The sequence below is a fragment of the Polypterus senegalus genome, chromosome 2 (genome assembly GCF_016835505.1).
Source record: "Polypterus senegalus isolate Bchr_013 chromosome 2, ASM1683550v1, whole genome shotgun sequence".
NCBI lineage: Eukaryota > Metazoa > Chordata > Cladistia > Polypteriformes > Polypteridae > Polypterus > Polypterus senegalus.
In genome coordinates, this window is record NC_053155.1 from 274,543,068 (window position 1) to 274,570,565 (window position 27,498).

At 36.2% G+C, this 27,498-nt stretch overlaps 1 protein-coding gene across 1 annotated transcript in view; it reads left to right on the plus strand.

The window, feature by feature from the left end:
* Positions 1-27,498, plus strand: part of pdk3b (pyruvate dehydrogenase kinase, isozyme 3b) — a 49,042-nt gene that overhangs the window by 13,146 nt on the left and 8,398 nt on the right. Inside the window, exons 2-7 of the mRNA XM_039745599.1 lie at positions 7,825-7,966; positions 12,352-12,423; positions 12,917-13,101; positions 16,571-16,660; positions 21,550-21,627; positions 25,030-25,106. Of these exons, the coding sequence (XP_039601533.1) occupies positions 7,825-7,966; positions 12,352-12,423; positions 12,917-13,101; positions 16,571-16,660; positions 21,550-21,627; positions 25,030-25,106 (644 nt within the window). The remainder of the gene's footprint in view (positions 1-7,824; positions 7,967-12,351; positions 12,424-12,916; positions 13,102-16,570; positions 16,661-21,549; positions 21,628-25,029; positions 25,107-27,498) is intronic.

A 27,498-nucleotide genomic window follows, 5' to 3' on the forward strand; every position in this document is an offset into this window, starting at 1 on the left:
GCGGATTTCAGCTTCGGTAGTTGCTGAGGCAAAAACTTGGGCATGTGAGACGTTTGGAGAGGCCATGGAGAACGACTTTCGGACGGCTTCGAGGAGATTCTGGTCCACCGTCCGGCGTCTTGGGAGGGGAAAGCAGTGCAGTGTCAACACTGTATATGGTGGGGATGGTGCGCTGCTGACTTCGACTCGGGACGTTGTGGGTCGGTGGGGGGAGTACTTTGAAGACCTCCTCAATCCCACTAACATGCCTTCCAATGAGGAAGCAGAGCCTGGGGACTCCGAGACCATGGTCCTCAGCCGGAAAAGGGTGGAGTGCCCTCTCAGGGTTGGGGGAGAGATCCTGCCCCAAGTGGAGGAGTTCAAGTATCTCGGGGTCTTGTTCATGAGTGAGGGAAGAATGGACCGTGAGGTCGACGGGCGGATCGGTGCAGCATCCGCAGTGATGCAGGCTCTGCATCGGTCTGTCGTAGTGAAAAAAGAGCTGAGTCGTAAGGCAAAAGACTCTCAATTTACCAGTCGATCTACGTTCCTACCCTCACCTATGGTCATGAGCTATGGGTAGTGACCGAAAAAACGAGATCGCAAATACAAGCGGCTGAAATGGGTTTACTCCGCAGGGTGTCTTGGTTTTCCCTTAAAGATAGGGTGAGAAGCTCAGTCATCCGGGAGGGGCTCGGAGTAGAGCCGCTACTCCTCAGCATCGAGAGGAGTCAGATGAGGTGGCTCGGGCATCTGATCAGGATGCCTCCCGGACGCCTCCCTGGTGAGGTGTTCCGGGCACGTCCAACTGGGAGGAGGCCCTGGGGAAGACCCAGGACACGCTGGATGGACTATGTCTCCTGGATGGCCTGGGAACGCCTTGGGATTCTCCCAGAAGAGCTGGAAGAAGTGGCCAGGGAGAGGGAAGTCGGGGCCTCTCTGCTCAAGCTGCTGCTCCCGTGACTCGACCCCGGATAAGCGGAAGAGGATGGATAGATGGCTAGACACTGAGTCTCAGAACCATTTGTTCAAAAAACACAAGTAAATTCAAGCTACAGAGTTTCATTACTACTGTTGTTGAAATGGAGTAAAAGTGTTTTGAAACCTAATCCCTGTATAAACAATAAATGTTACTATGTATTGTTTTTACAAAACTTGATACTGCCTAAGGGATGTGCATGAGATGTCAAGTATATCAGTAACCTCTGTATTTAGTAAGAGAACTATTTGGTTGCCAGTGTTAAGATGTAAGTATCATGCTTATAGTGAAAGTGAAATAGTAAATCAAAACAGTGGAATCCGATATGCCAGTCGGTGACCTGTTCAGTTTATTTTTCATTTGTGAAGAAAGGGGCCTTTTTTTATCTTGGGGCCATCCTCCATCTCTAGTCGCTCTGGGTTGGAATTATTACCTTAAGATTTGATCATTTTTATTTTTTAGTTCTCGAGTCCTGAGGAGCGTGTCATAGGGATATCGGACCGTTCTTGGCTGCAGCTGTTCATTATAGTCCTATAGTTTTTGTAAGCCCATTATTTAATATTTTAATAACCAGTTGGTAGTTGACATGCACAAAATCCAGACACTGATTGCTAACCAGCTAATTTGATCTCCTTTGCATTCACAGTGCTGTGAAAAAGTATATGTCCCAACCTAATATCTGGTTTTAGCACATTTTACATAATGATTGCCCTTGGGCCATTAGACAAGATCCAATATTAAAGATGTGGAGATTTACTAAATACCCAACAGTTTTCAAATTGTTACTTCCTTTGTTTAAGGGAAAAGGGTTATTCAGCACCCCTGATATCCATGTGAAAATGTAATTTCCCCTAGGTTTTCAGTACTTTGTTGCAGCAATAATTGCAACTAAATGTTTCCTATAATTTGATATCCATCTTTCACATTTTTGTTATGATGCTGAGAAATTTTAGCTCACTTTTTTTTTTTGCATTGTGACTTTCATTCAGACACATTGGTAGGCTTATGGCAGGTAAATCCCATAGAGTCTCTACTTGGGTTGAAGTCAGTAATTTAACTAGGGCCCTCCAAAAATTTAACCTTTTTACTTTTAGGCTTGTATTTGTGTTTTAGCTCATTGTGCTACTGTATAACCAAACTTTGCATCAGTATCAGGCCATGGAAATTGATTGGACATTATCCTTAAGAACATTCTGGTAAAATGCAGAACTAGAAGCAAAGCATCCTCACACCATCCTGCTACCACAGCGTTTTATTGTAGGTATAATATCCTTACACAGTGAACGTTGTATTAGCTTTGGATGAGATACAGTGGGGCTTATATTGTCTAGAAAGTTCAAAATTTGACTCGTCGGGGCATAGAACTTCCTTTGCCGAATATTTTTTTTGATAACTTTAATAACAACTCGGTTCATCTTGCAGTCTTTGCTGCCATCTAATGATTAAAGTTGAACAGTACACTGTCTAGGCATAAGAAAAGCTTCAGCTTTCTTCCACTTTGAAAATATTATACTAAACTTTACAAGTAACAGCTTGTTTAATGTGCACATATACCTTTTATTTTTTGTGTAAAATGCTTGTGCTTTTGTGCAAAGATTTTTTTTATGTCCCTGATTAGTAAATTTATTGTAATAATGGTCAATAAACCAGTACATTAACAAAATAGTTATTAATTGCAGAAATATGGCAACAAAGCAATGGAAATTCTAATGGTATTTTACACGGCAGATATGGTTGTTCTTATCTGCTTGTTTAAGTTGGATTTGGCCATCTTTTAAATTTTCCTTGAACTGACATGAATCTGAAGTCTGTTTGCATAGCACCACTGTTATTAATACTTCAGCAGCTGCTGTTGTCCTCTGGGTGGTCCCACTGTTTTTAAGGTACACTACTTGTGAGTTTCATCTCCCCAGAATAAATTATTCCTTTTTGTACAGGTACTTTGGACATCGAAACAATCTGAGAGATTTTATAAGTATACAAATAAGATTTTTTTGGAGGTAAAGTTTTAACCCATGGAATCCTGGATAAAGCAATATCCATAACTTTGAGGTCATGTGTTATTGATAGATGGCAGAAATTACAAATGACAGTTAAGCTTTTAAGTTTTAATTTTGTGAGGAATAATCTTAAATTAACGTATGTTCCTGGTTTTTTTTTTTTTTTTTTTAAATCAGGTCAGACGGGAATTGGTTCTTGGTTAACCTAACTTATTAAATAGTGTTCACATAAAAATTGCCACAAAGCTCAAAAGCAAATGGCTGTTCTTTTGATGTCAGAAAATCTATATGCACATAATGTGTTTTTGAGCTACCTGGATATTGCTTGATTAACAAGGGTAGGTTTTTACTTTACTGCCATAGTCTTGGTCTTGCATAATAGGCCTTTTGGATAATTGTACATTTCTATAATTATGTGGATAGCCACACTAACCTTCAAATCAGATGTTTGGTTATGTCCTACATAAGCCTAGCTGTGAAAACCTCAAACTCTGTGTCGCAATAGAGTTCAGATTTTATTATGGTGTTCACAATGTAATCCAATTCCATTCAGTCCTGGTGACTAATGAAGTGGTAAGATGCCAGTGTGAGTATACATTTTTCAATTATGTCTCACCAGCTTAACTAGTACAGTTTTCTTAATATATTTTGTTGCATCTGTTGTGAAATGTTTTTTGACTGCTGTCATTAAACTTTGCAGTAGTAGTTATTCTTTATGACCATGGTATATACTAAGGAAATGCAAATAATAAGCACAGCAACTGCATACGTCATGGACAGGTACGCTGCCTTAATGACTGGAGATACAGTTTTTTCTATTCTATGTGGTTGTTATGAGTTATATTTCAGTATGCTATTATCTGTGTTCATTACACATTGGAACATCAATCTGTCTTTATCCACCATATGTATATTTCTGTTACACTTGCACAAAATAGCAATGAATACAAGAAGGAATTCTAATGCACAGCTGCTTTGTACACTTGCACAGCTTAGCAACCCATATGATACAAGCATATTTGTGAAATATGTCATTGGTATTATTCAGTAAAGTAAAGGTTTTTCTTGTGTTTTGTTAAACTTGTTTTAGTGTGTGGTGTTTTTTATGTGGCCCATTTAAGTTAATTTATTCAAGAATTGTGAACTCGCCCTTATTTCCTTTGCATCGTTAGTAAATATTGTAAATACAGGATCACGGTTAATTATGAATTATACATTAAAGTTAATGTTTTGAGTTACAGATTACACAGTTGATGCTTGGTTTATAACTCTGAGGCAAATACAAATGTGCCACTTGCTCTCTCAAGATGCCTCAGTTTTTAGCATAATAGGCCAGTTGTCTTATTTTTGTAATTTGAATTCCTAGTGCCATGTGACTTGGGGTTTACACCAGTCCAACCCAGACTTTTGTAAACTGAGTACTAGGAATGCACATTATACTGGTGGAAATGAAGGCACTTAGAAATATATTATTTTTATCACAATCGTATATGGGGAAGTCACCCTTGTTTTATATTCAAAAGAGATGGTGTGTGGTATGGAGTTTACAGTGGGTACGGAAAGTATTCAGACCCCCTTCAATTTTTCACTCTTTGTTATATTGCAGCCATTTGCTAAAATCATTTAAATTAATTTTTTTCCTCATTAATGTACACACAGCACCCCATATTGACAGACAAAAAAAAGAATTTTTGAAATTGTTGCAGATTTATTAAAAAAGAAAAACTGAAATATCACATAGTCCTAAGTATTCAGACCCTTTGCTCAGTATTTAGTAGAAGCACCCTTTTGAGCTAATACAGCCATGAGTCTTCTTGGGAAAGATGCAACAAGTTTTTCACACCTGGATTTGGGGATCCTCTGCCATTCCTCCTTGCAGATCCTCCAGTTCTGTCAGGTTGGATGGTAAACGTTGGTGGACAGCCATTTTTAGGTCTCTCCAGAGATGCTCAGTTGGGTTTAAGTCAGGGCTCTGGCTGGGCCATTCAAGAACAGTCACAGAGTTGTTGTGAAGCCACTCCTTCGTTATTTTAGCTGTGTGCTTAGGGTCATTGTCTTGTTGGAAGGTAAACCTTCGGCCCAGTCTGAGGTCCTTAGTACTGTGGAGAAGGTTTTTGTCCAGGATATCCCTGTACTTGGCCGCATTCATGTTTCCCTCGATTGCAACCTGTCGTCCTGTCCCTGCAGCTGAAAAATACCCCCATAGCATGATGCTGCCACTGCCATGCTTAACTGTGGGGACTGTATTGGACAAGTGATGAGCAGTGCCTGGTTGTCTCCACACACTGAGGAGAGGTAAGACACATGACAGCCCGCATGGAGTTTGCTAAAAGACACCTGAAGGACTCTAAGATGGTGAGAAATAAGATTCTCTGGTCTGATGAGACCAAGAGAGAACTTTATGGCCTTAATTCTAAACGGTATGTGTGGAGACAACCAGGCACTGCTCATCACTATTGCCTTCGTACGAGACAATGACCCTAAGCACACAGCTAAAATAACGAAGGAGTGGCTTCACAACAACTCTGTGACTGTTCTTGAATGGCCCAGTCAGAGCCCTGACTTAAACCCAATTGAGCATCTTTGGAGAGACCTAAAAATGGCTGTCTACCAGCGTTTACCATCTAACCTGACCGAACTGGAGAGGATCTGCAAGGAGGAATGGCAGAGGATCCCCAAATCCAGGTGTGAAAAACTTGTTGCATCTTTCCCAAGAAGACTCATGGCTGTATTAGCTCAAAAGGGTGCTTCTACTAAATACTGAGCAAAGGGTCTGAATACTTAGGACCATGTGATATTTCAGTTTTTCTTTTTTATTAAATCTGCAACAATTTCAAAAATTCTTTTTTTGTCTGTCAATATGGGGTGCTGTGTGTACATTAATGAGGAAAAAAATTAATTTAAATGATTTTAACAAATGGCTGCAATATAACAAAGAGTGAAAAATTGAAAGGGGTCTGAATACTTTGCGTATCCATTGTATGTTCCATTACTTTCTGACACACCTGGCACTACTCACAAACCCCATCCTCCACTCTTTGTGACTTTGTCTTTGGACTTTGAAGAAGACAGACCTCTGCCATCACCTTTCGCTCTATGAAATTGGTTTGATTGTGTCTTTGGGTTTTGTAAGGTGATAGTTGAAGCCAGGTTGCAGTTATTTATCAGTATCATCTCACCTTATGGTTATTTTTTTATTATCGGTGTTTCAAGGTTGTCCTGGATTAACCATTAAACAAAATAATAACATACTTATGGCACTAAGGGAAACTGAGAACTACAGAGTCCTTTAAGTAGGAGAAAACGTTTAAATATAAATAAAGCTACAATCTTTACATCCATCCATGATCCATGTATAGTCAAATGCTGTATTTCGTTAAAGTTAGAAAGCAATGGAATGGTCAGTTTAGTTTCATGTAATTAATGGTCTCTTGATTAGAAAATCTTTTTAATTGTTTTTACACCAACATCAGTTTCTGTAGAAAGAGGATTTTGAAAATTAGACATGTTACATGTGTGAAAGCTTTCTTTACTATGGCCTGATAGCAGGGCTTGGTATGATAGCCTCTGTTAAGGCAGTATTTAGTTAATGGAGATCTAAATTTTCTTAGTTTTTTTGTTTTCAATATTTCTTCATGTTAATAAATATTTTTTGAAAGGCAATTTTATAGTCTAGTTAGGCTTTCTTGTTTTTGTTCAATGGAGAACCAATGGAACGGAGAAGAATAGCTGTTTGAATAGTTTTTTTTTTTTATTGTCTTAATTTTTGTTCGGTATAAACCATGCAGTGTAAATTTTTTAAGATTTCACGTCTTTCTAATGATATGTACAATATATGTTTATTTCTTATTCAGTTTTTATTTTTATTTCTACAATAGTCAGTGCCTTTTGGTTGCTTGCAATTTAATAACACAAGTCCACCTTCAACTTGCTTGCCTATTGCCTGCTTCTTTACTTTCTTGCTGTTCCTGCCCTGTCACTGTCTTAGTAACCAATTGGTATTCCTCCTGATCTTAAACCACTCAGCCTATGCTTGTTTGGTGGTGGCAAGACACATTCAGCCAAGTGTTGCAAGCAGGACCCACGCAACACTGTCCCATTCTGATTTGCACATGCATGAGTATTTTAAAAAATACATATATATTACTAATAATGTAGGGAAGTACAGTAACCGTGTGTATGGCTCATATAGAGTTTGGCTCCTTTTTGTGACTGTTTTTATGGCTCACTGTCCTGAGAAAGGCTTTTGCACTCAGCTATCAGTACTATACTAAAAATAAGATAGTGGTGCAGATGCTTGCGACTTTGATAGCGCTCATATTCAATAACTTCTACGATTTTTGGTGTTTGCGTTTTATTATTACGGAAATTACTATACTGGTCGCCACATCAGGAATAAAGTACAAGAAAGGTCATACAGACATTTAACAACCAGAATGGTTAACCTAAGTTCAATTATGTTTGAATATTTAATTATTTTTATTTGACTATTCAAGGCTTATTTTTATCTAATTTAACAGCCCTATTTCTTGCATAGTTTCCATATTTACAAATGGGTATTTCTCTGGGTGCTTTTTTTTTCTTTCCACATCCTCAAAGTCAGCAGGTGTATCGATGAGAGTTGTTTCCGGCGTGAAGGCCTGTGCTCCTGGTATAGCCTCACCTCCGAAACCTGAATTAGACTAAACTGATTTTGAAAGTTCTGTAGTTGTTGAAGTCACACATTTGCAGCGAGGCAGTTAATATATATTAATGCAAAATCTATTAGAAAAATGAATGAATACATATATAAAATATTATTTTTTCTTTTACCTCAGTCTTAACTTTTCTTGTATGTTAAAATGTTGCATTCTTTATTTTCTGTAGGCAGAGATAATGCTTGTGAGAAAACGTCATACATGTTCTTGCGCAAGGAACTACCAGTGCGACTAGCCAACACCATGCGAGAGGTCAACCTACTCCCAGACAATCTTCTGAGTAGACCCTCAGTAAAGCTAGTGCAGACATGGTATGTTCGTGCGTGTTTCTTTTTTAAGTTGTAAATTGCAATGTTTTTGTAGCTTATGTATTGTATAGAAACATTCTGTGTCCAAAAGTATTATCCAAGTGATTATATTTCCTTAAACTGTTCTAGGACCATATGTTTTAAATGTTCATTATTCTAAATACAGGAGATTTTTATTAAGCATTTTCACTTAATAAAAGATCACTCTAGACATTTCCTTTGTAGTGCCATGGCATGTTGGTTATTGTCTTTTGGATTGTTTTACTAAGCAAATGATAATGTGATTTCTGGTATTAACATGAAAGCTACAGAGCCGAACAAGGTACACAGAATAATGTTAACAGCACATAGAAAAGGAGTTTAACGAAGGTGACAAGTAAATAAATCAGAATTGCAAATGTAAATGTAGGCTGACTGACAATTAATATGTATCAGCTACAAAAAAGGTCATTAAAACTTGGCACTTTACTGGTGTTTGTTTTCAAAGTATTATGAGGCAACTAACAGTTCCAGAAAGTTGAAATAGTCAGGATCTGAAATGCATGTGCATTGGTCTCAAACTGCAAAATTACTTGTTATGTTAAGGGGAACAGGCTGAAATAAGACTATCCATGTGCCATGCAGGAGTAAACTACACTGGCCCAGAGAAACTGTTGTGTCATGTCCAGGCTAACTCATGGGGATAGAGAAAAAAATACCTTTGCAGAATAGTTACTACATGAAGACAGAGAAATGCAGGCTTAAAAGTAACCACAGTTAAATCCATACCTGTGTGATCCGACAGAAACAAATTCTGTATGTTGTGAATATCACAAAGATAGTTTATGCCTGTTCAGAGATTGCATATATCCAAGGCCATTTCACAAATGCCGAACCTGGTGTAAGCAGTACAAAACCTGGACCCTGAGCAATGGGAAAAAATATCATAAGTCCTCTTACACCCAATGTCCTATATCCAGATAGGTTAATGTTTGGAGAAAGCCAAAGGATATCAACAATGTAAAATGTCTAATAACCAAGGAGACAGCTCTTTAATGACATGACCATGCACCTTGTCAGTGTTGTGTGGTACAATGATTGCTCCACATGGACTTATGACAGCAATGGAATATGAGGCCATTTTGCTGCACCAGGTGTACACTATAATTCAAACACTGTCCTGTCATGATATTCTCATATTCCAGGATGAAAATAACCCCCTACATACACACTGCTGAACTAATTGAATAGTGTAGTACAAAACAGATTTCCATATGCATTCTTTAAAAAATTGAAGGCTTTCCTCTTTGAAGATGGGCGCATTAATCCTGTTTTCTGTTTAACATTGAGAATTCTTTCATAAAAAATATACTGAAGCCTTATTAGGCCATTGGAAAGTTCAACCAGCTATAGCCTGAGCAGGGTTACAGGGAAGCTTGACATAAGACAGTAACAATTCCCAGGCAGGATGCCAGACCATCTCAGATTTTTTTTTTTTTAAACAAAGAAAATAAAAAACACACACTTATCTATACATTGAGTCTTGACAAAAGCTAAACCCCAGGTTAGGCAATCATAATTCTCAAGGGTATTGACATGTTTTGTTAAACTGTGGCCATTTACAAAAGAAAAAAATATATTTTAACATATTTACAGATTGTAATATGCCATCCTTTAGCCTGATGACAACTTAGTTAACCTCATAAAATGACCTTTAAACAAACTTTGATGTGCATATTACATTTATGTTTGTTGTCATTTTTCTGAGATATGCTTGGACTAAGCATGTAGAAAATGGCAGAGTATATTTAGTGTTTCTTGTTATCTTCTGTAACTCTGCAATTTTGCAGTCATTCTATAGATAATGTTGGATTTTTGTTGTGCATTGCTTTATGGTTCATCTTGAAAAGCAAAAAAAAAAAAAAAATGGAGCATTGATTATTTATATACATTGTAGCTTTATAACCGAATGCATTTAATAAAGTTTCCAGATTTAAACATGGCTTTGTTGTGTAAAAGTACACTAAAAATGTGTTAAGTGATAGAAAAATACTTTAATGCATATTCTTTTGTTTTTACTAATATGGTAGATATCTTACAAAATCACTTAATGTTTCGGTCCTTTAATGTGCAGTGACTCTTGCAAGCAATCCTGACAAATTTAGTTTATTTAGTGCATATTAAGTATAAAATAAAAGAATTGTATTTTAATAACATTTTATGCTGTAGAATATACATATTAAATGTTATTTAATTACTATTTATTTAAACATTTACTTTTACATTGATATTTTAGGGCTTAACAACATTAGCGATTCATGGTATTACTTTTTATGTAAAACTAGCAAAATATCCACGCTTCGCAGTGGCAAAGTACTGCCTTAAAATTTTTATTAAGAAGAAAATTAAACCTTTTTAAACTGAGGGAAAATATACCAATAATTATTTAAGGATCTCTTTATATATACCACGTTATCAGTTCGGCCCTCCGGTTGTATTATGACCAAGCTGTACGCTGAGCTTACTCTTGAGCATGCAACGTACAGTTGGCCATGTGAAAAGTAATCTTGTCTCAAATCTCACAGCTTGGATTGCTGTTGTCATAATCGGTTTGAGTTTCATGGTTTGTTTCAATTACGACAGTATTTGCAGGACTTGTGTTGAAGTTACATTCGGCATCTGTCAAGTGTTGTAAGCATACAACTGGTTTCATCGATATCTTCACATCCAGCTTTTGAGAGTTTAAACATTCATAAACATCAAAGTGTCCACTACTGAAATTGTCACCTGTGAATCTAAGATGTTTAAGAGGCAAGGCGGTTGTCGAAAGGTGTAAAATATTTGGCCATTTCGGTACACTTGAAAGCGACAACCGAACAATTCAGCAGCAGCCATCAACTCACATGTAGAATCATAGGTGAAGGGCTTAAGCATTTCACTCTTATAGTCCTCCTGTGTAGTATAATTATCTTCTTTACCGTCATCAGTCCACACCTTGAACCTGTCCCAGTCATTCAATACATAAGACACAATGTTCCTCCGGATATCAAGAGTGGGCCTGATATGGCCGTGCAATATGTAACAAAGAGAATGGAAAAAGTAGGTGCCATCTCTGGGAATGGAAACCACTCGGTAAGTGACAGTTCTTTGATCGATGGTGATCACCTCGATAGACATGTTAATGGGGGTACGGTTGGAATGATAAAGGAAATGGGTACCTGAACAATGTAAAGTAATTCTCTAGAATACCTACACAATAACTACAATCGTAATAAATGAACAATAAAACGGCAGAGAAGCCGTGGGCAAACCAACTGAGGATGCATGTACAGCTAAGTAAAAAGACCCATTGTCTGCAGCAACCCGCGAAGCAGTGAAAAATCCGCGTTATATATTTAGATATGCTTACATATAAAATTGGCGATAGTCGAAGCGAGGGATTACTGTACCTACTTACATCATTAGGACATCATTAGGGATGCTTCACACCCTGGTCAGCACTAGTTTGAATGGTTGCCCTCTGGTCTGAGTTATAGATCTTTGAAAATACGGGACGATATGTGAAAATTTTACTGCATTACTACTGGTTACATTTATTGGCTAACTAAAAAGATTACAATATGCAAGCTTTCAAGGCAACTCGGGCCCCTTCTTCAGTACCTGTCTTGTATTTTAATTGAAAATATCATTGTATTATACATGAAGCTTAATAACTGTGTTATGTATATATTACAATAATGATCATTATTGTCCAAAATAATATTTTTATCATGATCATTTTTGGCCTTATTAGCCTACCCTATATCTAAAATTCACATATACCCTTGTGTATCTAATCCAGTTATACCTAGTGGTTGCCTGAAAAACAACAGATGAGACTAATATTGAATAAAAATTGTAAACCTCACAAAGTAAATCTTAAATTTCAGTCCAGAATTTTAAACACAGGATTGTATTTGAAAAAAGTATCACATTGAAATGAGATCGTTATTAAAGTTGATCACATTCGATCATGCAACAATAATGAAGCATTTTCAATTAATGGATTATGTATTTGATTTCCTGTCATGTGCCATGTGTAAAAGTATTACTTTAACTGCTTTCTAAGGCACTGATCTAAACTAAGTGGTGTCTTAGGATGATTGTCTACAATAGGTAATTGTATTCTTTGATTCTTTGTCTAAAGTTGTCTATGATGTAGTTTGTTTTAAAAACATATACAGTGGTAATTGATGTTGAGTTTTGCTGTTCTTTTCAATGCCTTTTATAAATTAATTTGCTATTATAGAACACTCAAAATCAAAAAGACATGAGAAAAAGACACCTTGTTTCTATCCATTTTGTCAGTTTCTGTATGCCAAAAACAATAAAATAAAATATTTATTTTCAATATATATTTTTTCTTCTAGGTATATGCAGAGCTTTTTGGAACTTCTGGAATATGAAAGCAAGAGCCCTGAAGACCCTCATGTTTTGAATGAGTATGTGTTACTTTTGCATTTTGCAAAGATATATGAGTAATTGTAATTTATTGACTATAATAGTTATAGAGAAGTTATGAAATAATTATTTTATGGTACTTTGACATATAAAATAATGATTCAAGTCAGTTTAATTTATGTAAGATAATGGCTGTTACACAATACTCTAAATCGTAACACTTGTCCATATTTTTATCTCTCTGTCTGTGTGCTACCTCACTTGATACTTTTTTGGGATATTGGGATAGACCAAACGGATTGTGTGTGAGAAAGGGACTTAATAGCTCACTTTATTGATTTTGTTACTTCAGATAATCATTCTTTTAAATGCACTGTATAGTACATTGTATTAAAATTCACACCTCAACAGCAATTTTTTTCAATGTCTATATATTGTAAAGACAGTTATTTGAAAAGAAAAACTGGAAAGATTTTAATTTATTTTGTTTATAACTGTATATTTCAATAATTTGATTTTTTTTTTCCATTTTAGTTTTCTGGACATTCTTATAAAAATCAGAAATCGACACAATGATGTTGTTCCTACCATGGCAAAAGGAGTAATTGAATACAAGGAGAAATATGGTTTTGATCCTTTCGTCAGCAGCAATATCCAGTATTTTCTAGATCGCTTCTACACTAATCGAATCTCCTTTCGCATGTTGATTAATCAGCACAGTAAGTATGCACTAAGTCAATATTAATGAATACTAGGGTATTTTTAAAACATAAATAATATACCACAGGAGTTTAGGTCTTAATTGTTTTTGTCTGAGAGAGTTTTGTGCTACTGCATTTTTAAGGTGTTATAAGGTTATCTACTCCAAAATATAGATAACTATAAATCACAAATTTAGTAGTTCATTTTATTTTAACTTTATTGTCATAGCACTATAGAAGTTTAATTACAATGAAACTATCTCCCTGCAGGAAAATGTATTATCACTTATTAGAGTAACACAACATAAGATTCCTGTTAAGATTAGTTTCTTTGACAGTTTTTAGCACTGATAAATAAAGGCCAAAACAACCAAGATGCTAGAAATTTAATTAGGGCAGTCTAACACACTACTCCCTATCACCCAAAATGAATTAAGTTCCCTTTGTGTCACCAAAACGTCTTGGACCCATCAAGGCATGGACTCCACAAGACCGTCTAAAGCTGTCCTGGGGTATCTGGCACCAAGAGATTAGCAGCAGATTCTTGAAGTCTTATTACAAGGTAGGGCCATACATGGATCAGGTAGCTTTTCCAGCAAATCCCACAGATGCTTGATTGGATTGAGATGTGGGGAATTTGGAGGCCAGATCAACACTTGAACTCTTTATCATGTTCTTTAGACCTCTCTTGAGCAAATTTTACAGTGTGTCATATCCTACACACACCTGACAGTCTACATGCTCTTAAAGAAAACGTGATTCAGACCAGGCCACCTTCTTCTATTGCTCCATGGTCCAGTTCTGATGTTGACATGCTCATTGTAGGTATTTTTAGTGGTGGACATGTGTCAGCATGAGCACTCTGACCAGTCTGCAGCTATGCAGCATCATATGCAGCAAGCTGTTATGTGCAGACACCATTCTCTCCTGGCTAGCATTTAGTTTTTTTAGCAATTTGTGGTACAGTAGCTCTTGTATTGGACCAGACTGGACGGATTTGTCTTCGCTCTCCACCCACATCCGTGAGCCTTGGAAACCCATGACCCTGTTCACTGGTTGCCCTTCCTCCTACCACATACGGTAGATGCTAACCAATGCATACCAGGAATGCCCCAACAAGACCAGCCATTTGAGATGCAGTGGCCCAGTCGGTTAGCCACCTCAATTTGGTTGTTTTCAAAATTGCTTACAATTGTCCATTTTTCCTGCTTTCATCACATTACCTTTATGTACTGACTATTTGACAGGTGCCATTTTAGTGAGATAATCAATGTTGTTCACTTCACCTGTCTGTGGTTTTAATGTTGTAGCTGAATGGTGTATTTTCATTCCAGAGTTGAAAATTTTATGTGTTGCTAATTCTGGAACATGCTTGTTAAAGTTCTGTGAGGTTCCACAGTAGTTCACACTCCACGTGTGCATATATGGCATTCAGCAATTTATAATCTTTGTGTGTTCAACAGGATTCTCCTAGGGGGAAAAATTCTAGATCCCAAATTCCAGAAAATATTACTCAGTGAAATAACGTGAGAATACAAAGGCTCTCAGGACTCCAGCAAATATACAAGAAATTTATTTAACAAAAGATTAAGGAACATACCAATCAAGATTTTTTTTTTTTTTTTTTGTGGCTCTGTAATCACAGATATGGTAATCTTCGTTCACACAAAGCTTTTATATATAATATATATAATATTAATATACAAGAGCATCTTTAGCATATACAGTAGCACAGTACAATAGTAAATTAACACCAAGTACATTTACTTTGAAAGGTACGTTAGGTTTCTCAGAATATCAGTAATGAAATATATTCATGGTGTTGAGACTCAGTGTCAGAAACTGCTTCCTGGAGACGCATCTGCATACTTTTAAAGTACTGTAGATAGACAAACGTTAGTATAAAGTGTCTTTGTTATATTGTAAACTTATGGCATTCTTTCAGGAATAAGTTTAACTCAGTGGCATCTCTTGGACTTGTGAGGTTTTTCTAACTGTATTAAATAAGCAAGAATTGATGTAAGATGCTAAAAGATGCTAAAAAGTTATTCTCAGCAACTGTTGTTCAGTAGTCAAGTTTTATTTCAGCAATAGTCACTTAAACAATAATTTACACTTTAAATGTTGTATGTATATCAAAATAAATGAAGATTCAGTATCTTATTGTAAAACTTTTACTATTACATATTGTCTGGCATTTTTACATTTATTTGTAACATATGACTAAATCATTTTCCAAAAATTTAAGTGATGTAATTTATGCTGATCTCTTTTAATATTAACCTCACATAAAACGGCTACTACTTAAAGCATGAGAGAGAAATTTAAGAAATATCTGCTAATGTCCCAATCATAATTTGCCAAATAAAAACAAGGCATTTACACTCTGAGACACCCCTATTATGAAGAGAGTTACAAACCATACAGTTCTTGGAATCAAAATTATAACGCACTGCACTTATAGTTTGATTCTTATCCATGTTGTTGAGGTGATATCTTGTTCTTATTACTGTAAGATCTGCAGAGAGCTGTATCTGGAACACATGGAAGTGTGTTTATTGAATGTTGTTTTAATTTATCCAGCTGTTTTTCTCTCTCTGCTTTGGTTGCACATTGTTTGTGGAATATACTGCAGTTTATAGTCTAAGGTTTCATGAACATTGGTACTCATTTGCTAAGAAATTGTCTAGATATTCTGTGATAGTTAAATCCCTTTTTCAGCCAGACCAACCTGTTAGTTTACTTGCAGTCTCTTACCTCTACATCCTGCTGTCCTAGAGAAAGTGGATGTTTTGCCATTGATTTATGTGTGCTCATAAGCTCACCATTTTGGTTGACAATTGGTGCAAAGCTTTGTCCATCAAGGTTAAGAAACTGTTCAGTTGTGGCTCACTGGTCACTGAGCAAGTGGAGTAAATGTTTTTATGCTGAGGCATCTCTGGTTGTCATTTACCTATTATTGATCAGTCTTATCAGATGACACCCAGAAACCACCTTCCAAAGAAAGGCCCTGTAAGGACAACTGACTTGTTTGCCATGTCTGTGCAAAGTTCTGAACAATGGATATTTCTTTTAAATTAGGTTTATTTGCTCCCTCTGCCCTTTTGAAATTGTTCTCTACTTTTGTTAGTTGAAGTTTATAAACTGGAGCTGCATATGAGAAAACATAAAAGTGGCAATATTTTTCACAATCTTTGAAAACTAAGTGGTAATTTTAACCTTTGACAGTATTCTATTTTTACTTAGTGTTTTATAAACAATATAATCGGGTTTATTTTACATTTTTATACATTGTTATTCAATAGTTATTGTATTTTCTTAACAATTGAAGGTAACTCTCTAAGTAGTCTATTGTTATGAAGAATAAGTTTTTTTAAAAACAAGACTTATTTGAATTATAAGTCAAAAATCTATTAATTACTTTTTTACTGTAAATGAAAGTACATATTTTAAAATGTGCCACATCTGTTATTTCTTTGTTTTTTAGCCTTACTATTTGGTAATGATACCAATCCCGCACATCCTAAACATATTGGAAGCATTGATCCTAACTGTAATGTGGCTGAAGTTGTAAAAGGTATTCTGTTTTTCTTTTTTAAAATAAGTTGAATCTCTCTATTTAATATATTTTTACAACTCATTATTAAGTTTGATGTATTTATTTCTTTTAATTAAATGGTCAAGGCAGGCATTGGAGTTCTGGTTCGAACTGTCAACCATAATTCAGTATATATTGTCTTGCTTAATGTAGATGATCTATTTTTGTTTAAAGACTTAAAGCTTCCCTTTAATAACCTCTGAAATATTACGTGTTGAGCATTTCAACTAACAACAGGGTATGGTAGTTAACTGTCACATGGTTCTTTATACCATGTTTGCATCTATATAGTCAATAAATAAATGGTTACATCATAATTTTGTGTCCTTATACATCTGGCCCTTTTAGTTCATTTCTTGCTTAATTATACTTTCATTATGATATGGTCAGTTTATTTAATAAGCAACCTCTAATACACATTTGTTTCCTTGACTGTAAGAAACAAAAGGCCAGGAACTGTCCCTGGATATTTTTTGCATATACCCATTGTCTGTCATATTTGGACATTTATTAGAATCATCTGTTATTCTGATCTCTTAACTTGTATAGAAAAATCAATGTCTCTGGAAGAAATCCGTACTTTTTTAAAAAAAATTCTTGAATAATCATGTGTCTGCAGTTGCATTGTTACAGTACAAGCAAGTAGTTCTACTGTTATGGCAAATCTCCACCACACAATATGTCAGAGTTTGTTATATTGTGCCATTTACAGATCACAAAAAAGCAAGGAGCTTTGCAAACAATTTGAAAGGAATAAGAGTAGATGTTTTGGTTTGGGGAAGCATTTAAGGAATTTAGAGAGTTTTCCAGTACTCTAGACAATTAGACTATCTCCCTATTATAAAAAAAAATAAACTTGGGACAAGAAGAGACTTTTTTCCTGCGATGAGACCTGATCTTTTGAAGAGAGACAAAGACACTTTCACGTCCCACGAGACGGTCAAGTCATGTCATACTTACAACCTTAGGAACCAAGTCAATCAATCAATCAATCAACATTTATTTATATAGCACATATTCATACAAAAAATGTAGCTCAAAGTGCTTTACAAAATGAATAGAGAAATAGAAGACACAATAAAAGATAAACATAAGTCAACATTAATTAACATAGAATAAGAGTAAGGTCCGATGGCCAGGGTGGACAAAAAAAAACTCCAAAGGCTGGAGAAAAAAATAAAATCTGTAGGGGTTCCAGACCAAGAGACCGCCCAGTCCCCTCTGGGCAATCTACCTAACATAAATCAAACAGTCCTCTTTGTATTTAGCGTTTTCATAGAAGGACCTGATGATGATGGTCACGTAGACTTCTGGCTTTCAGTCCATCAATGTTGGTGCATCATGATGCTTTGAGTAGGTGGTGGTGGTGCAGGCCGCCACCACAAAGAAACCGGAAAAAGAAACAGAAGAGAGAGTAGGGGTCAGTGCAGTTTTAGAGCCACCATGAATAGTTATTATGAAGAATTGAACATACAGAGTATCAGTATTAAGTTAAAGTGAAGTTATAAAAAGGCCATGTTAAAGTAATGTGTTTTCAGCAGTGTTTTAAAGTGCTCTACTGTATTTGCCTGGCGAATTCCTATTGGCAGGCTATTCCAGATTTTGGGTGCATAACAGCAGAAGGCCGCCTCACCACTTCTTTTAAGTTTAGCTTTTGGAATTATAAGGAGACACTCATTTGAAGATCTAAGGTTACGATTTGGAATATAACGTGTCAGGCATTCCGATATATAAGATGGAGCGAGATTATTTAAGGCTTTATAAACCATAAGCTGTATTTTAAAGTCCCGTGATACACATGCAGTGCAGGTTAGAGATAATGGAAGTAGGAAAATTCAAAAGTCTCAAAAAATGAGAGTAAAGATTGCATTAGTTTAAACAAATGGAAAATATTACTCGGTGAAATAACGGAACAGTGAAAAGAGATTGAATTGTGTTTGAGGATGTCTGTGGGTGAAGAGAGACAAGGCAGTGAGATAAAAGGACATCTGCTGTACAGGCTTTTAAATGTTCGAAACACGGCACGGGAGCAGCAGCAAGGTAGTAGCTGATCGAGCAAAGAGGAGGCAAAAAAAAACAAATGTTATTTGTTTCCTATTGTATCACCGTTTAAGAGGGGTTTTGGAGGAGCGACCGTGTCTCCTTTGGGTGTGTTCAGCCCCGTTTTCACAATGCCGCGTAGCACTGGCGGGGGAAGGGGTAGGCGAGTAAAGTGCAGATCATGCGGCACGGCAGCAGCAGCAAGCCAGCAGCTGATTGAGCAAAGAGGAGGTAATGGGTTTCCCCATTGTAATACCATTTTAAGAGGGGTTTCGGAGGAGCGGCCGCATCTCCTTAGGATGCGTTCAGCCCCTCTTGTCACAGCAGTGTGTAGCACTGGCTGGGGGAGGGGAAGGGGTTGTCGAGCGAAGCGAGCAGGAGGCAAAGCCCCTTAGTATTTGAAAAAAATAAAATCAAATGGAACATTCAGTCAGGCATATGTAAAATGACAGAGGCAGGTATCTCCCCAGAAACAGTGCCTACTGTTTTTTTTTAAACTACATTCTGTTTTTCCCCTGCACACTTGCTTTCTTTTAAATGCACAAAGTTTTCAAAAGTGATTATGAATAGGTTTGAGTTGGCCTTCTGTCATAATTTCATTTTAGTTATTTAAAGGGACACATTACTTATTTTAATTAATGTTTTGAATATTGCAACATTACTAATAACCATCTAGTTGTCACTCCTTAAAGTTCTAAAATTAGATAAATCTAACCTCTTATGTTGGTATTTACTCTAATATCATTTATTACTTTTTAATCATTGTGTAACTAGAACCTCCTTTTTAGAGTTCATGTTTGTGTTAGAAAAATAATTGTATCCAGATCATCACTGTTGTTTCAGTTCCTGATATCAATGGAAGAATAGAGGGTTTAATTGCACATTGTGCAGTGATTGCTTATGTACATAACTTTATTATACTATTAGCTATAATAGACGAAGAATCAGTTATTTTTGATATTTAATTGATAATGGGAAAGCTGCACCTACTTGTAGACTGATAGGTAGTTGATCTCTGAAGGCAGTTGATGTAGAAGAGAGAGAAATGCTTTGAATCACTAAAGCATGGATTTTTGATTAGTCCAAGCATTTGTTTTGTACACTACTAGAATAATAAAAAAAACATGAAGTTATTTTCAGTCTCTTTAAATAGGTTTTCTTGTTTTAGGACTATAATTTTTGTTTTGGACGGAATAAAGTTAAGTTTTCACAAAAAAGACTGCCCCTGCTTTTCTAAGCTTTAGGGTAATTTAGTTGCTGTGCTCCTTTATGCAAAGTATTATGGAAGTTTGAACCAGCGCAAACTTCCTGCAGTGTACACAAAGAGCAGCAATTGCAGGTTTGTTTTATCAGAGTGTGAGAGACGATTGGAAGTTTAGCCTCTATGTTAAAGAAAATGGAGTAATAAACTGAAAAAAATGAATTTGAGAAGTCATCCTTTGCAATTAGACAAACAACAAGAAAGTAGGCTTTAATGAATTCAGGACTTTTTATTTTGTCCTTTACCGTAAATTAAAACAGACACCATCTGAATTTGGACAGCGAACTTGGTGCAGCAGCTTACATTGTTAGTTAGAAAAAGAAAAGAAAAAGACGAATTTGAAGTTATTGCTTAGTAAACAGTAGGCTTGATTTGTACTGTTTATTCTTTGTTGCTATGTGTCATACAGCGTAAGTTTTAATAAGAAAAAAGTACTACATAAATAAAACGGTAATTCTTATTATAATTATGCCTCAACAATTACAAAAGTCTGATACACTGGAAAAAAAACACCTCTATAAATGTAGTAAATGTATGTTTTAAAAGCAAAAAGCTGTAGTGCAATTAATGATCTAAAATGATTAAAAACTATGTATACCCATGTATATTTACATTTAAGCAGTGTTTAACTGCCAATATCAATTAATTGTTATTTCAGGTACATTACGGGGGCGACAATTTGACTGCTTGTAATTATGAGAAACATTTGCTTTTATGCCATATGTATTATGGATAAATAATTTTGTACGTATTTGTTTTTATTCTAAGGAAATTGTATTTATTTTAGTATTTTTATGGTTACTGAACAATAAGCCTACAGATTTTAATTTTGTTAATAAAAAAGAATAACACCTGTGGTCTATAGGTTAATTATAAAAATAACTTTTGCAAGTAGCCAAAATTTATACCATGTATTACAGACTCAATTATAGTAATAATAATAGCAGCTCACTACTCAAAACACTGAGTGCTGGGGCTCGATCCACCAACCTTTCGGTTATAAGGCAACAGCTCATACCTCTGCACCATCCAGGAATACATATTGAATACGTATTAGGTTTCTGTTGAATAACATTTGAGCTTGGGTTAACAACTCATTGCAACATGTACATTGACTGTTTTTTTTTTGTTTTTTTTTTTATTTTAACTTTGGTTATATTCTCGAATAAAAGCGCACATGTTTATTTGATATTAGGATTAAATTCTTCACACATTATACACTTCACGTCATTATTAGTACATGTGTTCAGCATTTCTTGCCTCGCATTACCTTTCATCCTACACTTACTCAGATCTTTGTAGACGCAGATCACACATGAAATGCATGTATTCGAAATAAGGATATACTGTATTATTCTTGCGAAGGAATTTAAGGTTGGCCGGGATTATGAGTTTTTTCGTAGGCTTCAGGGATTCTAGTGTTAACATAATGTGTTAAATAGTGTTATTTAATAATAGTGTTAAATAATCAGGATGATAATGCTTGAAAATTGTACAGTTTACTTTTATGTTTTCAGTTTTGTGTGTCCATTATATATTTATTAAATATTTTAATTTGATTATTCAGATGCCTATGAAACTGCTAAGATGCTTTGTGAGCAATATTACTTGGCTGCACCTGAACTAGAAATTGAAGAATTTAATGGTAAGACAATGTTAATTGTTTGCAGTGCTTAAAACAGCTTTCCTTTCAAAGAAAAGAAAATGTGATGCCTGTTCCTTCAAGTTTTAACTCTTGTTTAAAAACAGATTCTTTTTATTTTCAGAAAAAGACTTTCGGTAAGAATTCTAAACTCTGTAATTCAGTTTCTTTAACCTGCTCTTGCCTTTTTGTTACCCTACTAAATAGCCTTTGTAATTTGAATGTTTTAACTTCTCTCAAATTTTCTTTAATGCTTTGCACAAGAAAATAGATGGCAAACTTCTTTTTAATTAAATTAAAGCTAACTTTTGTTAGTAAGTTGTTTTTCCATCTTGGATTAAAAGAAATGAAGATGCTGATAATAACTTAGTGCTTTGATTATGACATCTTCTTACTGATTATAAGAAAGATCAGTTACTACATTATAGGTGTTTAACAACTGAAAATTAATGTTTTATACTTTTAAATATACAGTGGGTACGGAAAGCATTCAGACCCCCTTCAATTTTTCACTCTTTGTTATATTGCAGCCATTTGCTAAAATCATTTATATTCATTTTTTTCTGATTAATGTACACACAGCACCCCATATTGACAGACAAAAAAAAGAATTTTTGAAATTGTTGCAGATTTATTAAAAAAGAAAAACTGAAATATCACATGGTCCTAAGTATTCAGCCCCTTTGCTGTGACACTCGTATTTAACTCGGGTGCTTTCAATTTCTTCTGATCATCCTTGAGATCGCCTTCATTTGAGTCCAGCTGTGTTTGATTATACTGATTGGACTTGATTAGGAAAGCCACACACCTGTCTATATAAGACCTTACAGCTCACAATGCATGTCAGAGCAAATGAGAATCATGAGGTCAAAGGAACTGCCTGAAGAGCTCAGAGACAGAATTGTGGCAAGGCACAGATCTGGCCAAGGTTACAAAAACATTTCTGCTGCATTTAAGGTTCCCAAGAGCACAGTGGCCTCCATAATCCTTAAATGGAAGATGTTTGGGATGACCAGAACCTGAGCTACCGGGGAAGAAGAGCCTTGGTGAGAGAGGTAAAGAAGAACCCAAAGATCACTTTGGCTGAGCTCCAGAAATGCAGTCAGGAGATGGGAGAAAGTTGTAGAAAGTCAACCATCACTGCAGCCCTCCACCAGTCAGGGCTTAATGGCAGAGTGGTCTGTCGGAAGCCTCTCCTCAGTGCAAGACACATGACAGCCCGCATGGAGTTTGCTAAAAGACACCTGAAGGACTCTGAGATGGTGAGAAATAAGATTCTCTGGTCTGATGAGACCAAGATAGAACTTTTGGCCTTAATTCTAAGCGGTATGTGTGGAGACAACCAGGCACTGCTCATCACTTGTCCAATACAGTCCCCACAGTGAAGCATGCCGGTGGCAGCATCATGCTGTGGGGGTGTTTTTCAGCTGCAGGGACAGGACAACTGGTTGCAATCGAGGGAAAGATGAATGCGGCCAATTTCAGGGATATCCTGGACAAAACCTTCTCCACAGTGCTAAGGACCTCAGACTGGGCCGAAGGTTTACCTTCCAACAAGACAATGACCCTAAGCACACAGCTAAAACAACGAAGGAGTGGCTTCACAACAACTCTGTGACTGTTCTTGAATGGCCCAGCCAGAGCCCTGACTTAAACCCAACTGAGCATCTCTGGAGAGACCTAAAAATGGCTGTCCACCAACGTTTACCATCCAACCTGACAGAACTGGAGAGGATCTGCAAGGAGGAATGGCAGAGGATCCCCAAATCCAGGTGTGAAAAACTTGTTGCATCTTTCCCAAGAAGACTCATGGCTGTATTAGCTCAAAAGGGTGCTTCTACTAAATACTGAGCAAAGGGTCTGAATACTTAGGACCATGTGATATTTCAGTTTTTCTTTTTTAATAAATCTGCAACAATTAAATTTTTTTTTTTTGTCTGTCAATATGGGGTGCTGTGTGTACATTAATGAGGAAAGAAATTAATTTAAATGATTTTGGCAAATGGCTGCAATATAACAGAGTGAAAAATTGAAGGGGGTCTGAATACTTTCCGTACCCACTGTAACTGTATTACAAATGCACAACATACTCCAGTCTGAATTATTTATTGTAAACTCAGTCTTTATTTAAAAAGTCAGTAAATATCTTAAACTAAAATTTGCTGCTTACAGTAGCAGTAGAGTATTGTACCGTGTTAGCCATAGATTGATACAGGAGAAAGTACTTTCTTCTGCTTACAGTAGTAAGTTTCCCTGCACTGGTAAGTGTGATATATATATATATATATATATATATATATATATATATATATAGATATATATATATAGATATATATATATATATAGATATATATATATATATATATATAGATATAGATATAGATATTTTTTTTTTCTCTTTCTCAAATGGCAAAAAAACACAACAAATATAAAAGTAAGGTATGGAAATGGTTATTAGGGAGCACACTAAAGCATTGATAGTTAAGTGATAAAAGTACAAAAAGCAGAAAAGTATACAAGTTTATATCCGTAGATTTGGATCGACCTGTAAGCACTGCTGCCTCAAAAATTTCAAAAGTTGAAAATTACCAGAAAAAGACACCTGCAAAACGTCAGTACCTGAATAAGAACAAGACATATGAGGAAAGCCACAGAGAGCACAATTTGAAGGACACTCAAGTCATCGGCTGAGACTGAAAGTGCAGCAGTCATCTAAGCCAAGAGGTATTCTCAACAGTGGTCTATGATAAGCAGAAGGAATTTACCGAAATAGAATTCTGAAAGAAACCTTTTAAGACCATCTGCAGTTTGCCAGAAAGCATGTCAGAGAGACCAAGTTTAAATTTTTGGCTAAACTTGGATTGCAGTTCTGGGGTGCATATGAAACTGACATTGAAGTGAAGTATTGTGGAAGCAGCATTCTGTTGTGGTGATGCTTCTCTCTGCACTGTTTGTTTACGTGAAGATTAAAGTGAATGGATCACAGTACTGGAAGATGTTGCAGGGGAGCTTTTTCAGTCTTGAGAAAAGATTCACTATTCAACAGAACATTGATCCCAAACTCTGTTCCAGAATATTATTGGAGTGATTAGAGTGAAAAACATAATATCCTTGAGTTGCCGACTCTTGGACCGGACTTTAAACCAATCAAGATACCGTGTTTATGTGGCAAATGTAGCTGAACAAAATATTAACACATATATGCTTCTCACATCAGTATTGAGAAACTATTTCAATCAGATTTTTTCCCTTCTTGCATTTTGACTTTGGAATAGAAATACAGATTAGAATAAGGTATGTAAGTATCATTTGCAATTTGTTAATTATGTTAATTTGATTTGTAGTTTTATATTATTATTTTAAAACTCAAGTATTGAACCTTTCTTTTTTTTATTTTATATAAAGCAAAATCTCCCAACAAGCCCATCCAAGTAGTCTATGTGCCATCACATCTGTTCCACATGCTGTTTGAACTATTTAAGGCAAGTACTACTGAAGACTAATTGTCGTGTAAAAGGTTTTTCTCATACATGATTAAATGTAAAGTGCATGTTTAGATAATGCTTGTTGTTATGTGAAAGATAACATTTGTTTTGTAATATAGGCTTAGGTTTAGGACTCATCTTTGTTCCTTAAACCAGTCACATACATATATGAAAAAAATATATATGCAGTGGTTAGCACTTCCACCCTACACCTTCATAGTCCTGTGTTTGCGACCGAGGCGCTTTCTATTTTGAGACTTGCTTGGTATTCCAGTGTTTTTTTCACATGAAGAATTTTAGGTTGATTGGTATCTTTAAATTTGGGTAAAATGTGTGTGATTGTGCCATGCAGTGGACTGATGTCAAATCCCAAGATTGTTTCCTGCCTTTTACCCATTGCTGCTGGAATTAGTGGTAGCTTCCCACAAACCTCAACTGACTATAATAGGTTAAAAAAAAAAAAGGATGAGTGGATAAGTCATTGTTTTTGTCACTTTTCCATTCCACAAATTGGAGATGATATTTGGTTAACAAATGTTCTTTTAATTTAACACATATATTGAATGTATATGCATTATTAATTATGCACTTTAAAAATTAGTTTACTTTCTGTGCAAATTATAAGATATTTTAGGTTATAGAATATTTGGAAAATTGTACTACTTCAGTTTGTGGCTCCTTTTGTTTCACATTAAAATATATTTATTTACTGTGAATTTAAAAGTATCTAATTCTTCTGTGTGAAATGTTCATACTGTACTTTTAGTTATCAGGTGAGGAAAGCTGAAAAAGACATTGCTGTCTGCATATCATGGTATTGGCTACATCTAAATGTATCATATTAATTTTGCCTTTTAAAACCTTCAGTTATAAAAGGACAATCCATCTGTGTTTTCTGTATTTTCATGTCAACTTTCACATATGTGGGATTAGATTTACTGTAGAAATTCTAATGCATTGTATAGAAGTTGAGCCATGGCCAATGTTCAGAAAAATCAAACAACTGCAATCACATACAAATCTGCCATTCATGCTGCTAATTAAAACCATGTGCCTTGTTGAATTCTATAAAAGCAGCAGCTTCCTAGCAGCAACTTGCATCATAAGCAGGACACTTTACATTCTAAGACAATTTTTAGACTTGCCATAAGTTACCTCCACAAAAATGAGGAGAAAGTGCAGAGTCCATGCTGACAAGTATTCTGCGTGGAAATTGAATGCAGGCTTCTGGAACTAGAGGTTTTGCACACTAATCATTATGAGCTACACATACAGTGCATCCGGAAAGTATTCACAGCGCATCACTTTTTTCACATTTTGTTATGTTACAGCCTTATTCTAAAATGGATTAAATTCATTTTTTTCCTCAGAATTCTACACACAACATCCCATAATGACAACGTGAAAAAAGTTTACTTGAGGTTTTGGCAAATTTATTAAAAATAAAAAAACTGAGAAATCACATGTACATAAGTATTCACAGCCTTTGCTCAATACTTTGTCGATGCACCTTTGGCAGCAATTACAGCCTCAAGTCTTTTTGAATATGATGCCACAAGCTTGGCACACCTATCCGTGGCCAGTTTCGCCCATTCCTCTTTGCCGCACCTCTCAAGCTCCATCAGGTTGGATGGGAAGCGTCGGTGCACAGCCATTTTAAGATCTCTCCAGAGATGTTCAATCGGATTCAAGTCTGGGCTCTGGCTGGGCCACTCAAGGACATTCACAGAGTTGTCCTGAAGCCACTCCTTTGATATCTTGGCTGCATGCTTAGGGCCGTTGTCCTGCTGAAAGATAAACCGTCACCCCAGTCTGAGGTCAAGAGTGCTCTGGAGCAGGTTTTCATCCAGGATGTCTCTGTACATTGCTGCAGTCATCTTTCCCTTTATCCTGACTAGTCTCCGAGTTCCTGCCGCTGAAAAACATCCCCACAGCATGATGCTGCCACCACCATGCTTCATTGTAGGGATGGTATTGGCCTGGTGATGAGCAGTGCCTGGTTTCCACCAGACGTAACGCCTGGCGTTCACACCAAAGAGTTCAATCTTTGTCTCATCAGACCAGAGAATTTTGTGTCTCATGGTCTGAAAGTCCTTCAGGTGCCTTTTTGGCAAACTCCAGGCGGGCTGCCATGTGCCTTTTACTAAGGAATGGTTTCCGTCTGGCCACTCTACCATACAGTACTGATTGGTGGATTGCTGCAGAGATGGTTGTCCATCTGGAAGGTTCTCCTCTTTCCACAGAGGACCTCTGGAGCTCTGACAGAGTGACCATGGAGTTCTTGGTCACCTCCCTGACTAAGGCCCTTCTCCCCCGATTGCTCAGTTTACATGGCCGGCCAGCTTTAGGAAGAGTCCTGGTGGTTTTGAACTTCTTCCACTTACGGATG